General features: G+C 44.2%; 1 protein-coding gene across 2 annotated transcripts in view; it reads left to right on the forward strand.

Annotated features, from left to right (window-relative positions):
• POLR3E (RNA polymerase III subunit E) overlaps positions 1–16,702 on the forward strand; it is a 29,713-nt gene extending 13,011 nt beyond the window's left edge. The window contains exons 13-21 of one of the 2 annotated variants that reach the window (XM_084295829.1): positions 466–586; positions 2,209–2,290; positions 4,679–4,738; positions 5,531–5,688; positions 5,982–6,046; positions 7,557–8,053; positions 12,508–12,585; positions 13,556–13,681; positions 15,908–16,702. In XM_084295829.1, the coding sequence (XP_084151955.1) occupies positions 466–586; positions 2,209–2,290; positions 4,679–4,738; positions 5,531–5,688; positions 5,982–6,046; positions 7,557–8,053; positions 12,508–12,585; positions 13,556–13,681; positions 15,908–15,964 (1,244 nt within the window). In that variant the 3' untranslated portion in view covers positions 15,965–16,702. Of the gene's footprint in view, positions 1–465; positions 587–2,208; positions 2,291–4,678; positions 4,739–5,530; positions 5,689–5,981; positions 6,047–7,556; positions 8,054–12,507; positions 12,894–13,555; positions 13,682–15,907 lie in introns of those variants that run through there. The other variant, XM_084295828.1, reaches the window with a different exon arrangement.

Below are 16,702 nucleotides of genomic sequence, written 5' to 3' on the forward strand. Positions count from 1 at the left end.
TGGCATTTTCTTTCCTTAGTTGCCAGTAATACACATTTCTTGATTGTCCTCTAAGGGTTTTATTCTGTCTCTTCAGAGTTACCATCTGATGAGAGCAAATCCTGAGGACATTGGCTTAGGAGCTTCCTGTCTTGTCAGGTGTCTCCATTTCCAAATATTGCCAAAGACATAGATGTTGGATTTTTTCTGGAGGGGGGGGTGGGGAGGGGTGGTTGTTATTCATGCATTAGTTTGGGACCGATTAAGCTAATGAACTTTGTTGCAACATGAACAGATATTTTTGGAACATTTGCTGACTACAATGAAGGGGGTGTTCTAGAATTTAGTTTTTGATATTTTTCATAAGATACAGCTGTGACCTAGAATTTCAGCATAAGCATAAATCATAATATCCTAGAATTATAAATCTGTCTGCATTGTGTGTATTGAGGAAGCCCTTAATCTGATGTGTGATTTGCCTTTCAGTGAAGGTCATGCCATTTGCAAATCTGATGAGTTTGCTAGGCTCTGGGACTGACTCTACGGCAGTTCTCCGCTGTATACAGCAGGTGGCAATGCTGGTCCAGGGAAACTGGGTGGTGAAGAGGTATGGCTTGTCTTTGTTACTGGGATGTGTCTTTGTGCTGTAAGGAGAGAAACAGAACAATGGATTTTGTATAGGCATCTTCACTGTGTCCCAAAGTAGCCATGTTCTAAACTTACAGTGCTGTAAAATCTTGATTTATTATGTTGTGCTTTGTTCTGTGGTTAGATATTAAAAATTCAATGGCTCATGCTAGATAACAGTACTGCAGTCCCTACCCCATAAAATAATGGGTGAGACCTGATGTAATCTGTATTTGGATTTGAGTTATGTCAGGTTTTCGGTGTTGTCTTTGCTCATATTCTTTTGTGAGAAAACAGTCCTGAATCTTTCCAGAGATTAATGTCAAATATAAACACAGAAAACTAAAACAATTTCAACTATAATATTTCTTAGCTGAATTCAGTCAGAGATCTTTGTGCAGTCACCTTGCTGTTCATCAGTGGGTGCTGATCTTGTCAGCTGAAAGCACTACCTGCCTTCCAGAGGGTAGTTTTACCTGTGGTAAAATGGCATTACCTGCCATAAGTCATGTGGGGTGCTGTCTGTACTGCCTGACACAGATACTGGATCATCCTCCTGTTTATTAGGTTAATGCGTCCCACTGGGAGTTGAAGTCTGAAGAGCAGTGTGATTTATTTTTTATTTTTTTTTTAACCTGGGTGGAGCACTGCATGCAGAGAATTACAGGCTGTGGAATAGCTCTCTGTGCTGAGTGGCACCAGTTACCAGTCCCAGTCTGTTAGCAGGGTGTCTCAGCTATTGTGATATGGGCCTGCATTAGCAGTATGAAGGGTTTCAGTCCCTGCTGTCCCTCCAGCCATTCCAGAAGGAAGCTGGGTGCAAATTAAGACAAGGTTTTAGCACTCTGATTGTTTTTGTTTTGTAGCTGATTCTTTGCTATTTGTCTGAGGAGCCTGCATGTATCTCTAGTAGATGTAGCCTGTTTGAGATGGTTACACACACAGCAGCACCCACGCACACCCCAGAGCTTTGAGTGGAAAGGCAGCCCATTTCTGTAGCCTGAGTAGGATCAGGATCATGAACCTAGGATGCCTTGAGGCTTTAGAGACCATGGAAATGAATGTCATCCAGTTGGTTTTACAAGCAGATAAGGACACAAGGGTGGTGTTCGTCCTGGGGCTGGTTGGTTTGAGCATGAGATCTCATAGCACTGTTCTCTTTAATCCTTGATTATGGGGAAGGAAATTTAAAACAAAACAAAACAAAAAAAAACACTTCATTCTCACAGATCAGCATTTTGGCTAAATGCTTCGTTTATGTCTGCATACCAGGTTAGCCTAAGCATTTCTTAGGCTCACGTTGGTCTTGTTTACACCAATCCAAGGGAGGATAGGCTTTGCAAGAACAAAGCAGAGCTTGTACCTGTGTTGCACGCATCTGCTAGTCACAAGGCTGGGCTTTGCTGGTGTAAGCCCTTTTTGTACTAATGTAATTGCAGTGGGGTAATTACGCCAATATTAATTCCTTTAATGAAAACGATGCTTTGAATAAAGGCGTAATTTAACTGCAGAACAGGGAGCGCATGTTTGTTATGTTAATATTCACCAATGCCATTTTTTGGACTACCCAGTAACTAATTTATCTTCTTTTTTAATTAACAGTGATGTCCTCTACCCAAAAGATACTTCTAGTCCACATAGTGGAGTCCCTGCAGAAGTGCTTTGTAGAGGGAGAGACTTTGTTGTAAGTACAAAAGAGCTTGTTGTTTCTAAAGGAGAACACAGGTGAGGTTTGCCTGAGAGCTATGGCATTGCAAAACTTGGCTGTTCTACTGCAACAAGATGTTTCTTCCACAGAAATTATTTGTACTTTAATCCTTATGGTGGTGTTACAAGTCTGCCATGGGAGAGTTGGTGTGGATTGACATTGTGGCTGTCTGGTAGGTTCAGATTGCTAGTCACTAACAGTATGTGATATGCATCACTTTCTAATAAATGTTATAGAGCCACTGTCACCCAAGCCCCACGATGTGGGGCTTACAGAGAAGCCAGGACTGGATAATGAAGGGCTTGTTTCCCCTGATACATTTCCATGGGCTCCAGACCATGAGGTCTCAGGAGGGCAGTGTGGGTAAGCCTTATGCTCCCTGAGCAGGCACTGTTGGCCTTTAAAAGGGACTTTATTCCCTGGAGTTGCTAATCAGTGAAAGGACTTTGTTCCCAGGCACCTTCTATGAGCAGTGGCTGCACATGGAAGTTGAAATGAATACAGGTCTTGTAAACACGTAACCACAGCAAAGAGGAACAACCTCTGCATTGTGTTAATTCTTTCCGCAGTTAGTGAAAAGAAAGTTCCTAAGTGGTTCCGAAGTTCATAATCAGTTTATGGCTTCCACCCCATCAAAAAAAAAGCTGAGTGCACCGCTCTCATTTTTTTCAGGTAGACCTGACTGTTCCCTTTGTTTGCAAAGTTTGTTTGTAAGATTTAACTGATAGGGGCACGCTGTGCAGGAGACCTTAAGGATATTACAGTTCTAGTGTAAGATAAAACTGATGGTGATTGAAACTGACTTCTCATTGTGTCTTGATGTCTGCCCAGGACACTGCCATATGGAGACCTGGAATCAGGTGTGACCCAGTGACATTACTTTTTAGGGCACAGCAGATTAGGTGACACGTCATGCGTAAAGTTCTAGGGACCAGCAATCATTATTATTCTTGGTTAAGTAAGTGGTAGCATTTGGCAATTAAAATGTAAAGGTAAATTGTTTTCATTTAAAATGTCAAATATACCTGGTGTGAGAAATTGATCTGTGTTGATCTTAAAAGGCAAGTAATTTTCTGAATAGCTCTGCAACAGGCAAAAGATTAAGATGTTGGAAAATAACATCAATTTTTCTGGCTTTCAGACAAAATGAAATGTTTTATTCATAAGGCTCAGGAATACTATGTAATGTTACCTGTGGAGAAAACAGGTCTTCCAGCTTAAAAAGTGAACTTTATTTTCCTGTACATATTTGTTTAGAGTAATTTATAAGATTTAAAAATATTTTACTCTTATTTTAAATATTTTAAAAGGCTAGTAGTTACTTTAGTGTTAAACTGTTCCGGACTACACTTTGAGGGAGAGAAGGTAATTTGTGTCTTTCCTGAAAGCTTTTGTGGTTTTTTTTTTGTCTCAGCTTCTCACATAATTTCAGAGAACATGAGAACAGTTGAGGGTAAGGTGTCTCATGAGGACTGGCTGCCTCAGAGTTGTGTACAGGGGGAGATGACAGATCTGTTTCCTTTGGACAGCAGCTTCTTGTGCTTCAAAACAGAAGTGCCCTGTGCCCTAAAGTGACTGGTGATTTTGTGTGTTTGTGGGCAGAGAGAAGCTGAATCAGAGAGAAGGATCCATGTGTGACGTGGAAAGGCAGGGAGAAGCTGGCAGTAATGAGATTTTGAATCCTTCACAACATTATTAATACACACATACTAAGGTTGTAGTCTATTTAAATGGAGACAGGAAGAAATCAAAGGTCATTTTCAGGCAGTGGCAGTTCTGCCCGAATCCTCAAGTATCCTGCTAGCCTGCTCTCAGTGTGTTAGACCTTGGGAGCTGCTCAGCAGAGCAGCTGGCTTTTCCCTTAACCAGAGACACACATGTGAGTGAAAGGCCATCTTGGCACGCCTGTGACTGTGGTGTGCATTGAAGAAGGCAGCAGACACTTTTGAGGAGTTTGTGTGCCGTAGCCTTTGACAGGCACTGCATCCACAGTTGTAGATGAAGGGTTTCTTTAGGTTGATGAGTACCTGTGCTAAAGCTGAGTCTGAGGTGTGGATTCTGGAGACCCAGCATCACTGCAGTAGATTTTTTTTAGAAGTAAAGTGAAGTCGAGTTCAAAAGATTCTTCACAGCTTTTGTAGTCAAAGATTCACCAAGGCAAACCATGGACTCTCAAAGCTTTTAATATTGTTTTCATGGCCATTTGAGGAAGGAATAAGGTCATAAAGTGTTTTCCCACTGCCTGTATTGAGCATTGCCTGCTTCCGTTTTTCTGGTAACATTATTCAACAGTGTTGTTACTATGACTTCAGTAAGGAAACTCCTTAATATAGCTACTAGGGCTTCTCCTTTGTTTCCTCTTAGATGTGGAAGTTCACCCAGGGCCGCTGGGTTGTGCGAAAGGAAGTGGCAGCAGTTACAAAAGTGAGTGACTTTTTCTTTCTAAATCAGAGATGGGTGGTAAGTGTTGGGCATTCTCTGCAAGTGCTGCTGCAAGACTTTTCTTTTGGATTTGCTGTGCCTGCATTACTGCTGACTTGCAGTGTTGCTACCCAAGGCATGGCTTCACTTTGGAATAGGTACAGATACTCTTTATAGAAACATTTCAAGCAGCTCCCACGGTTAACACAGTTCCACAGGATGCAACTGTCTTGCTAGAACAACTCGGGCCCCTGAATATTCTGCTAAAACTGGTACATGAATGAGAAACATAATGAAAAGAGGGGGGAAAAAAAGCATTTCCTTAAAGTGCAATTAAATGACAAAACATGCGGCAGTTTATGCACAGATGGGCTACTTTTGGAATGTTAGATCCAGTGCTTCTTAAAAGCTATGCATGTATAGGTGCAGCATGTCTGACCTGGAGCTCTAAAATAAGATTAGAATTGTAGAATATGCTTCTCTTCACAATGATGAATCTTTTCATCTCAGTTGGGAAACTCCCTTTTCTTTACAAAACATGCCACGAGCTATTTGACTCTCAGATGATTAATCACCACTGCTCTCTGAAGTGCAGTGCCTTTAACGTTGTGTGAAAGTGCTGGTGCTGCAGAGGATAACTATCTCCCACTTACCTGGGCGTGTGTTTGTGAAGGTGCCCCACGTACACAGAGTCAGTCCAACTCCACCTGTCTCATGGAGCAATGCTCAGTGTTGCACGGCTGCAGATGTCCAATGTAAATTTACTTCCATCTTTTTTTTTTCTTTTTCTTATAGCTTTGCCCAGAAGATGTGAAAGACTTCCTAGAGCATATGTCTGTGGCAAGAATAAACAAAGGTTGGGAGTTCATGCTCCCTTATGATGAAGACTTTGTTAAGAAGCATCCAGATATAGTTCAGAGGCAACATATGCTGTGGATGGGCATTCAGGCCAAGTAAATTACTTGCTTTATTTTGGGGAATAAGCTAGAAATAGAGAACTCTCTAGCACAAAGTTTCTGTTGACATTGATAAATAATGAGATCTCTATTGCCTCTGAGATATACCCCTCACAGTCACCAGGGGTGGGGAGGGAAAGACATCCCCACATCATTCAAGTCATTCCTGTTGGCTCCCTGAAGATCAGCTTTTCAGAAATGAAGTGTTCTGGCTAATGGCTAGAGCTGATGTGGCTGCATGCAAGCATAACAATAGAAACTCTATTGGTGTATTTTTCTTTGTTTTTCAGATTAGAAAAAGTCTATAATCTCTTAAAGGAACACTTGACACCAAAGAAACAAGAGACACAATCAGGTAAATGGATTTGTGTTTGGATTGTCTTGAAGCAAGGGCATATCTCTGTATTTCTGGGTGTGGTGGTTTGGAGTGTCTGTTTTTGAATGTGGTGGGGACTGGTGGTGTTTTGTTTCTTTTTTTTTTTTTTTCTTTTTTTCTTTTTTTTTTCTTTCTTATGATTTCCCCTGTATTAGTTAAAAACATTTTGGTCTTCACTAGTATCTTCACTAACTAATCCTGGGGTTTACACGCTGTAGTAGAGCAGGGATGATTCCTTGACACCGGGGACTCTGTATGTGATAGTGTAAAATCAGCTGAAGTCAGCTGGTTCTGTTAACCACTTCCTCACTTATGGCAGTATGTATGCTCTAGGAGTATAAGCAGCTCCTGAAGAGAGGACAGGGCCAGTACACAATTAATTTTCACCTCTTTGGTTTTTTTTATTATTTATTTATTTCCCCTGATTTGCACTGGGCTGTCTGTGGTGTTGTTGAGGGCTGAGCAGTTAACAAAGAATGTGTTTGTCAGGGGGCTGTAAGGAAGTGTGAAGCTCTCTTTTTTTTTTGACACCCTCCCCTGGATGCCAGTAAGAATATTAAGGTAGCTGTGCCATAGTCCTAAAAGACTGTGAAAACTTGAGATTGCAAAGAGTTTTAACTAGGCATTTGGCTCACTGCCAGACACTGGAGCCAGTGAAGAGTGTAAGCAGAACTGACAAACGTGCACGGGAATCCATCTCAATACCCTGTATCTGATCTGCTTGGAAGGATTAGGTGTTGGGTTATTCGGAGAGGATTAGTGGGCCTACCAGAAGAGAAGATAACAGCATGTGTGCTGTGTGGGCTTTTGCCTTAAATACAGCATTCCTGCCTGTGGGATTGGGACTGGATTCCTCTTTTCCCAACATGCCCTTTGAGTTTTGGATTGCTGGGTGTGGAAAGGACACCAGAAGAGGTGCCAGGATTGCATGGGAAAGGACACCCTCCTGTCCATTTCCCCTCATCACTGTGTATTGATACTTAGCAGAGGGTCTCAGACTTTCATACTGTGCACCTCATGCTAAAAAAGTGTTCAGATTCACTGTTAACCCCTGCAGTATACGTGCTGTACCTATAGGACATCCTTGTGCTGGCTGTGGCAGTTGCTGCAGTGAGCCCAACCAGCCTCCGCATACTCGTTTTTTTCTTTTTTTAAAGTTGTCAGGTAAAGAAGTACTTGGGTCACAAGTAAAGATATGTAAGTAATCTGTATCTTGGTTTCCTGATTTGTGCAAAAGGCCCTAGTGGCTGAACAAATAAACTTTCTCCTTGCTGCAGGTTCCTTTCACAAGTGGTTGGCCAACGTTGTGTTTTTTTTAAGGTTAAAAAGATAAAAAGTAAACTCTAATGCACAAACCATGCTTATGCCTTAGATTTTACAAGTAGAAATTGTTTCCTGGCTTTATTTTACTACGAGCCCTTCGAGAAACATCCTGCAATCTGGAGTCTGGGTTGTGGTGAATTTTATGGTGCCTTTTGTTCCTCGCTAGGTCATCCATTGGTGGTTTCTGGGGAGCAAAGAGTCAACATGGCTAAAGCAAGAGTCAAGCAGAACTACGGGCAGCTGGAGAAGGAGTTCCAGAAGCAAAAGGCAGAGCTGAAATCAAATGACGCTGCAGCCAAGATGGATATCTCCAATATCCGCATCAAAGAGGAGCCTGTGAGCGATGAGGAGCCCATGGACACCTCAGCTTATGAGGGCTTGAACAACGGCGTTGTCAACGGCCTCCACGCTGAGGAGGACTCCATGGACGCCTTGAACGGCCACTTGCCTGGAGGCTGCGGTGACCGGGTGGCCCAGGAACTGAAGGCGTTTGTGTCCTCAACGTTTAAGAAACAATTTGTACTCACCCTGAGTGAGCTCAAACGGTTGTTTAACCTTCACTTAGCCAGTCTGCCTCCAGGACACACGTTGTTCAGTGGCATTTCGGACAAAATGTTACAGGACATGGTGCTGGACACTGGCTGCAAACAAATTTTGGTGCCTGTAAGTATTATTTTGTTTTTCCTCTGGTGTTTAGGGAGGAGGGATGGGGGCCAGTTAAATGTCTGAGCTGTGAAACGTTTCTATCTTGGGCTGGACTGGAAGAAGGATGTCCTCTGAGTAAGCATCCGATACTGGATCTGTTGAAACTGCTGGAGGTTTGTCTGAGGTCCTGCTTCTGGCAGGCTCTGCTTTCTCTGCTCTGGGATAATGCTCGCAGCGCAGTTGGCTCTGGGGCTCTTCCCACCTCTGAGGTGTGGGGCTGCAGTGACTCAGGGTCTCATTGCTCCTGTTTCAGTAACACAACGTGGGGCAGTCCCGGAGCTCTTCCCACCAGCTTTCTGCGAGTTGCACAAGCTCCTGACAGGGATGCTGCTGGGGAGGAGAGGTGATGGTTGTTGCCTGGCCCAGTGGGGCACAGCCAGCAGAGCCCTCTGGGAAGCGCCAAACCCTATCTCCAGCAGGTTTCTCTGGCCAGTCCTTTTCCTCCAGGATTGTTCAGAGATGTCTTTGTTTGTTTGTCTGTGTAGAAATGACATGTGTGATTGCGTGAGTCACAGCAACCGTTGTGTGACAGCAGATTGCTTAGGAAGGAAAAAGAAATTTGGCATCGTGGGAAATAGCCTAAAAGGAAAATAATTTTACGAGACATCTGGCAGTGCTGATTGTTTTGCAACCAGAAAGAGCTTGGGAGTCGGCTGCCTTTGGTGAGAGAAGAGACGTGTGAACTGCTTGAGAGAGCAGGCGAGGCAGAAAGAGCAGGGAGCAGGCAGCCTGATGAGAGAGCCTGGAGCATGGGAGTTGGGAGCCAGCTCGGGAATAAGGAGGCAGAAATAACATGTTCAGTCGTGTGCAGAGTGCGTGTTGTGGCACCTGGGAACCTCGTAACAGACGTGAGGTGCCACAAGGGAGGCCACCGAGCTCGGTACTTTCTGCTTTCTCTCCTGACAGCTTCCAAGTCCTGGGGTAATGCTGGGCTGACGCTGCCTCCTGCTGCTGGAGAGACTCTCCTTTGTACACAGTGTAGGATGTGCGTTTGCTGTGCTGGTGGCAAATAGCTGAGGTCATTGCTGCTGTCTTAATTGGAAATGGGACTGCTTTGCTTTGGAAACACTGGGAATTTGGGAATGAGTTCATCCAGCCTTCGCTTAAAGGCTGTGAGGAGTGAAAGTGGGATAGGTTCTGCTTTTCAAAAGACAACCTAAATAAAATCCTCCTGAGCACAGGTGGTTGGGAACAACTTTCTGTCTGGGAAGTCCTGTCACAGGAGCCCCGCAGAGGTGTGGCGATGGCACTGGAAGGTCTCTTGCTGGAGGTCTGCTGTAAGTTTTACTTCTGCTTACCCAAACTTGAGATCTTCTACAGGAGCCTGCACAAGCCTGTACTGTTATCAGCCATGTAAATTGTTAGCCCCCAAGCCTCCAGCTCATGCTCCGGGGAGGTGGCAGAGGTGCCTGGGCTGGTTTTACCCTTTGCATGGGCTCATATGTTTCAGTATCTCTTGATCATTCCCCTGGACAATTTTGTTTGAACCCACCGAGGCTGCCTGAGCTCAGTGGAAGCCCGGAGGGTTGTTTAGCCTGGGATTTTGTAGTTAGTTGCTCATTAGTTTTCTGTAATTGAAACGGCTTTGGTGATAAAAATCAATGATCTGAGGTAATTAAAGTGATGTTCTGTGGGGGGTGAAGACACTTTTGACTTGCACATTGCCCTATTATGGAAAACGTGTTGCTGGAAACAACAATGGAAACCTAGGCAGTGGAATGCCGGCTTTATTTACAAAGCTGACCTGCTGCACCTGGGGCACAAGATAAATAGTATTTGTGGGGAGCCAGGAGAGGTGCCAGGCCATCTGTAAGTGAGGCTGGGAGGGTGCCTGCAGGGCGCTGTGCTTACCTGTGCTTTGTAGCATCCTCAGCCAGAAGGGAAGAGCAGGTCTGGAAAGTGAATCCCAGGCAGGCAGATGCTCCCCAAGTGCTGAAGGGGAGTGGGTGCGCAGCGGTGGCTGGTTCCTGCTGGCTCCCTTCCCCGCTCCGTGGCGTGGCCAGGCTCTGCCCAGACCTGGAGGCTATTTTGGAGCAGTCGGGAAATGATGTCAGCGTGGCTTCCTCCTGGCTGGGGCAGCAGGAGGGGTGCCTGTGTGTGTGTGTGCTGTCCTGCTCTTACAGGGAGCAGGGCCACGTCTCTCCGAGGGCAAAGCACAGCAGTTTGCCTCTAAGGTTGTTTCGGCAGATGAGTTTTTCTGGCAGCGTCAGCCCCCTGCAGACTGGTGTAGCAGGAACACGGGGCTGTCTGGCAGAGGCTATTTTTAGGACGTGCTCAGTGCTCCAGCCAGTTGCGTCCCAAAGCCAAGGGCTCCTCCCCAGCAGCTTCCCTTGTAACGTGGCAGCCCTGAGACACAGGCAGCAAGTTGTCCAAAAGCCCTGCGATGGCTCTGGGGGCTCACAGCAGGAAGGGCACGGGGCAAGTGTTATAAAGAAGGGCTTTAAGGCAGTGGAGAGCTGTTTCAAGGTGAGACTGGAGAGGCTAAGATAATGAACGTGGCAGAGAGCGTGTATGGGAGGGCAGGACAGCTGGACAGAGTCTCTCTGAAGAGCCTTTGGTGGCATTTCCCTCCCCTGAGGACCAGAAGTGACAGCAGCAAGCAAGCAGGGAGCTGCTGGCACCAGTCTGTGCAGCATTTTACGGAGTGAGGCTGGGCAAGGGGAGGAGGTTCTGTGTTTTTTCCCAAATAAGTATTGTGTTGCTTTGGAGGCAGTTTCCTTGCTGAATGGCCAGAGAAGTGCAGCCGTGTTCCAGCATGGCTGAGGCAGGAGTTTGCACTGGTGGCTTTCCTAGAGCGAGGCAGCGCGTAGCTCAGTGCTCGTGCTGCCCTGCAGTTTGCTTCTCCTGCTGCAGCTATCAGGAGAGAGGCTGAAGGGTTTGATTTTATCTGTGCTGAAAGCATACAAGAGGTTGTACTCCTCAATACATGGCATGTCCATATGAGAAGAGAAGTGTGTCAGGTGTTATGAGCCTAATAAACCTGAGTCCTGCCTCTGAACCAAGGAGGAAACTGTGTTATATTCCAGCTGTTTGGGCCAATGTGGGAGCTAAAGCTGCTAAACCCGCTGGAAAAAAATGCTTCTCCTCTTCAGTAAGATCAGAGGCATTGTGTGAAAGGAGAGGCTGATCTTTTGTTCTGTGATGCACGAGTCTCTTGGTGTGGTGTGGGAGAGGCTGGGAAGAAAGGTGTGTTTTGTACCAGCAGCCAGGATTGAGGAATACTGGAACAATCAGGATGGGCTTGTTAGCTTTTCCGAGATGATTGATTGAGGTCATCTGGACGGTTAGCAAGGAATAAATTGTTAGTGACAGACAGGAAGAGACACGTCAGGAGTGAAGGCATATTCCAGCATTGCTTGTTAGTTAGTGTTCTAAGGGGAGATGATAAGGCAAATGGACAGTATTCTGTTTTTGTTTTTTTTTTAGGAGTTTGGAGCATGGAGGAGAGGCAGTTGTATTCCTCCTGTGTGCAGGGGCATGAGGCCTCTGCTTCAGAAAAAAACAAATGGTGTTTCCTTGGCTTGGCACATGGGGGGAAAAAAATAACACTTCATTTTTGGAGCCTGAAATGAGCAGGTGTCTGGTTCACTCTCCATTGGTGTTCGGTCTTCAGGAGTCCTGTAGTCTGTCTCAGAGCAGAGATCACAAATGCAGCAGAAGCACAGTGCTTGTCAGTCACGCCAGCCTGGGAGCAGTGAAGCAGATACATCCAGGTTAGAGTCTGAATGTCTGAAACTTGCCACTGGAGACTTAAAAGTCTCCAGAAAGACCCTGCAGTGCACTGGATGCTCAGTTGAATAATGCTTTGGGTGTTCTGGAAACAATGCGTCTGACAGGAAAAACCTATACGTCTTGCAGTGAAATACTGGCTGAGGTGCAAGCCCTAGCACTGCTCTTCTGGCACTTGGTGGTTGTCCGCTCTCCAACGGGAAACTGTGCCCATGCCCCCCATTCAGGGGGTCCAGAGTGCCCAGCAGCCCCAGTTTAAAGCTCTGAAATGCTTGGTGGTGTGCCTGTCACCCTGCTGAGGATTACCCCAGTGTGACCAGAAGCACCAGTCAGACATCACTTGGACATACTAAGGCACAGATCAGGATGCCGGAGTGCTCGTCCTATTCTCTAGGCCATAATTACCCCCTCGTTCAGGGTCTGTGTGCTGCAGGATGGATTACACATGGCTCGTATTCCTTGGCTGCGGGATGGACTGTGCCTGTGCAGGCACGGGGGCTACCGGAGGGAAGTTACAGCTTTGAGTGTGGGGTGGGAGAGGAGCCTGTGTTGTTTCAGCAATTCTCATTACGTGGCCACAACGTTTTTGACTCACTGATAGGTGTCAAGGGATACTGTATCGTAGAATCATTAAGCAAAACTCATTAAATAGGTAGTTATTTTTAACAGCCTCTTGTTCTCAGTTTCCTCCACAGACTGCTGCTTCACCAGATGAACTAAAGGTTTATGCACTTTGGGAAGCTGGTGACACTTATGATCAGGTAAAGGCAAAAAACAGTGACCCTTCCAAATACATGGTTAGCGAGCATTTGGCAGCGACTGAATTTGTGTTTCCTGAAGTGGTACAGCAGGTAGTTTTTTTTACCCTTTCCCTAAGGAAGTCTCCAGTTTTCAGTACCACTGAAAACTCTCCAGCTGAGAGGAAGCTCTCAGATCGCAGGTTGATCGTCACTGTGTCAAGACCAAGTGGTATGGACAGAACCATTTTATGTTGGTAATTTGTGTTAGTAACTAACTTAACTCAGTGGAATGCAAATAATGCTGAACCTGGGAAGAGAAAGGATTCTAGAATGTGGGCCTTACACCGGGATCCAGTCCAATTTTCTTTTATTTTTTTGTTGATGGTAATACATTTACCAGTGATTATACGATGCTGATACCTGGTGTATCTGTCTATATTTAGAATAGGAAATGATTACAGCATGTGTGAGCATCTCTTGAGTTTTAATTGATACCAGAGTAAATGAAGTGGAAGGAAAGGCAGCCTAACAAAGTATAGATGGATAATATAATTGCTGTGTCCGTGACCTAAGTAAGTGTTTATAGGGAAATCTTATGCATTGTTCTAGAGAAAAAGCAGTATCCAGCCTTCTGGCTGGAGTTGACTACGAGTTACATGAGAAGCATTTGGGAGGAGTAAGTCAAAGCTCCTTCTTCAACATGCTTTGTGCCTTTGGAGGTGCCACAGGTCACAGGATAGGTGCAGATCCTGTGACAGACAGGGCAGAGATGGGGTCTGGAGAGATCACTGTAGTGCCCTAAGAAAATAGGAGCAGACCTAATAGACAGCAGATATAAATGGGACGGAATAAAGTTTCAAGATTATGAAGCAAGAATCCTCTAATGCAGTTCAGTGAATGCTTTGTACAGACTAATGCACGTGCAGTTTTGTTGTAGAGAAAGCTAAAAATGTTTGTTCCCTTTATATTAATTATATTTTTTCTTCTGAAGCATCGCCAAGTTTTGCTTGAAATCTTTTCGAAAAATTATCGAGTGCGCAGAAATGTCATTCAGAATCAGTTGAGTCAAGAATGTGGAGAAGACGTAAACAAGCAGGAGGTGGATAGAGTGTTAAAGGTAAGTTTCTATTCACCTGTGGTTTTGATCCAATTAATGCATGAATTTTTAATGCTTTGGTTTGACCAAGGGATATTTTACCTTGAGCTGACAAGTGAATGTGATGCTATAACAATTGCTGTTGGAATGTGGACAGAGCCTGTTTTTCAGCCTGTTTTCTTAAAACTAACACTTGTCTCATTCTACCTTCTTTCCCTTTGAAGAGTAGTGATTGTGACTTCCATGTTGTTTGGCATTATTGCAGCAAATCCTTATTTCTGAGTTATTTTTTAAGAAACATCAGAGTTATTTTTAACATAGTTAACATATTTTTAACAGAGTTATTTTTTTAAAAAATGCACTGGAATGCTAAATAATGTGGAGTTAAACATTAAGGTGGTGGGAGTGTTCAGTGCAGTGTTCTAAGCATACCAGCTGCCTGCTGTTGGTTAATGCTGAAGAACACAAGTGCCATCTATTCAGAAGGAAATGCATTTCATTCTATAGTAGGACTTACAGTAGTGTAGAGAACAAAACCATAGCCAAAATAAGCATACAGAGTACTAGGTAACACATTTCATAGAGAATGTTTATTTGAAACCTTTCATCTCTGTCTTTGAAGATGAGTTATTTACTTTCTAAAGAAGCTTAAGGTATACAGACCGCACAGGCCATGATTGACAAACCTTAAAAGTGATGCAGGGTGGCTAAGCAGAAGGCTGCCAACTAGTGTAACGCTTTAATCACTGTTGCTGGGCCTTTCCTCACCATCACCCACTTCAATAAGTCAAGTGCTGAAGTACTTCATTACGTTGGGATCTGTAAGCAGAATAATAGCATGTATGAAAAATTACACATCTGTTGCTGTGATAGTAAGCAAACTGGTCTTGCTTGAAAGAACCTGGTTTTAGTATTAAAATAAGCTCAGACATTTCTGCCTGCTAATCAAGACAGTATTTTGTGTGGCTTGCCTCTCCTGGAAGGTTTGTCAAGCAACTAGATGAGCTCTACTATCAGCTCTCCCAAAACATCTAGACAATGTACTGACATTAGTTTTCACAATGATGTTGCTATTTAACAAATAATCTATTTTGGGGAAAAAAATGCTTTCCCTCAACAAACTGGGTACTATTTATATAAACATAAGTTGTCATGCAACCAGCCTTGTGCTGTGTCAGACTTCTTTGTTTTCAGTACATTTGTTACAGAAGCATTTGAATTTCTTTGTTTCTGAAATAAATGTTGAAAGTATGATTTAATGAAACAGGAAACTTTTTTGACTTCTTTAAACCATGAGAGACTGGATTCCACTTCGAATGAAATTGGTTTCATTGACTCCTATTTCCCTAGCTGCATGTGCTTCTTTTTTTTTCTTTCTAATACCCAGCAGAAGCGACAGACAGGGTTTGTATTTTTGCATCTGCAGATCAAGACTGCAAACACTCTTTCTAGCCTCTGCACTTAATTTCTTATTTGTAGAGTGTTTGGCTTTAAATCCCAAGAATTAAGAACTTTTTTTTTCCATTTAAGTTCTACAATATCCATTCTGTAGCAGTTCTTAAGTTGTGTTGAATTACCTAAATGGGAGGGCAGGAGCAGAAGAAAGAGAAGCTATTAGCTTAGAACTCAGGAGACTTGGTGTTCATTTAATAGAAATAAGAAAATGAACCACAAGAAAACCCACTTACTGAGCTCCTTTGCTGTGGTGCTTACCAGCTGTAAGCATAGCAGACGTGGTCAGAATACCAAAGTACGGTTCTGAGGTTTGACACTTCATTATCATAGAACATTGCTTCTTGTAAGGCTCCAGCTTTGGTGCTCCCTGTGCACTCCAGCCCTTCCCTCTGCTTCTGTGTCTTCACCTGAGCTTCAGTCTGTGCCAACCCCTCGGTTCCTCTCTCCTCAGCCTTTCTTAAGCTGGCTTCTGCATGATTCCCTCCATTTCCTCCCCCCAAAAAGCATGGCTTCTTGCTGCCATCACGTTGTTTATCCTGCCTGTGCCCTTTCAGCCTTCCCCCCTCTGTGTCTGTCATCTTAATTTAAGTTATATGATCCTCAGGGCAGAGATAACCTGCAGCTCTGCATTCATGGTCTCATTTGTGCTCTGAAAGGACTTACTGATCACATTTACCATCACAAAGCCAGTAATGGTTCCCAAAACAGGCAGGGTACAACTTAACTGTGGTAGTCCCTGAGCAGCATAGCTTAGTGCTGTGGGTGCTGATGGACTTTCCCTTTCCTCCCCAGGACTGCTGTGTGAGCTACGGCGGAATGTGGTATCTTAAAGGGACTGTGCAGTCTTGACAGCGGTGTCAGCAGTTCTGTTACTTCAGATGTTCTCCAGGATGAAAGAGGAAACCTGCGGTGGGCGGCACAGACAGTAATGCCATGGCCTTGGGAGTGTGGGGCAGGATCTGACCTACTTTGGGGCACGTGGGCATTGCAGAAAGACAGTCACTGACATCACAACATACTCACACATATGTTTGCATGGCCACCTAGGCGCAGAGAGCAACTAGAAAGACAACATGGGACCCTGTCTGCAGTTTGATTAATCTGGAATTTCTAATGTATTTTGCTTCTCCTTCTCTTTCATTATAATAAAATAAAACCATATGCTGACACAGACATGATGGAAAAATCATGGTCTAATATTTTATTTTGTAAGTAATGCCAATAAAATTGTTTACAAACATCCCATTTTTTGTTAAATATCTAGATGCTCAGACATTAGTCTGAGCATTATCATAGCCCTTGCAGCTCTCTTTGTGAAGAGGAGATAGTGATGTTCATGGAAAGGTCAGGGCCGGGGGGTGGGTGACAAAATCACTGTCTCTAAACTCTGTACTACATAGCAATTGTTGTCACCTGTTGTCTGTGAAATGAACTGGCAAAAGAATTTACACTTGAAACAGATGTGGAACAACTACTGGATTTTGTGTATTGATGGGGGTTTTGTTGGAGGGATTTTTTGCATTATGTGCAAATACAGCAAGGTAAGTGCACCACATAGAAGGCATCCAGCTGTAGTTATCACACTTG

This window comes from Netta rufina (assembly GCF_964035555.1).
Source record: "Netta rufina genome assembly, chromosome: 15".
NCBI lineage: Eukaryota > Metazoa > Chordata > Aves > Anseriformes > Anatidae > Netta > Netta rufina.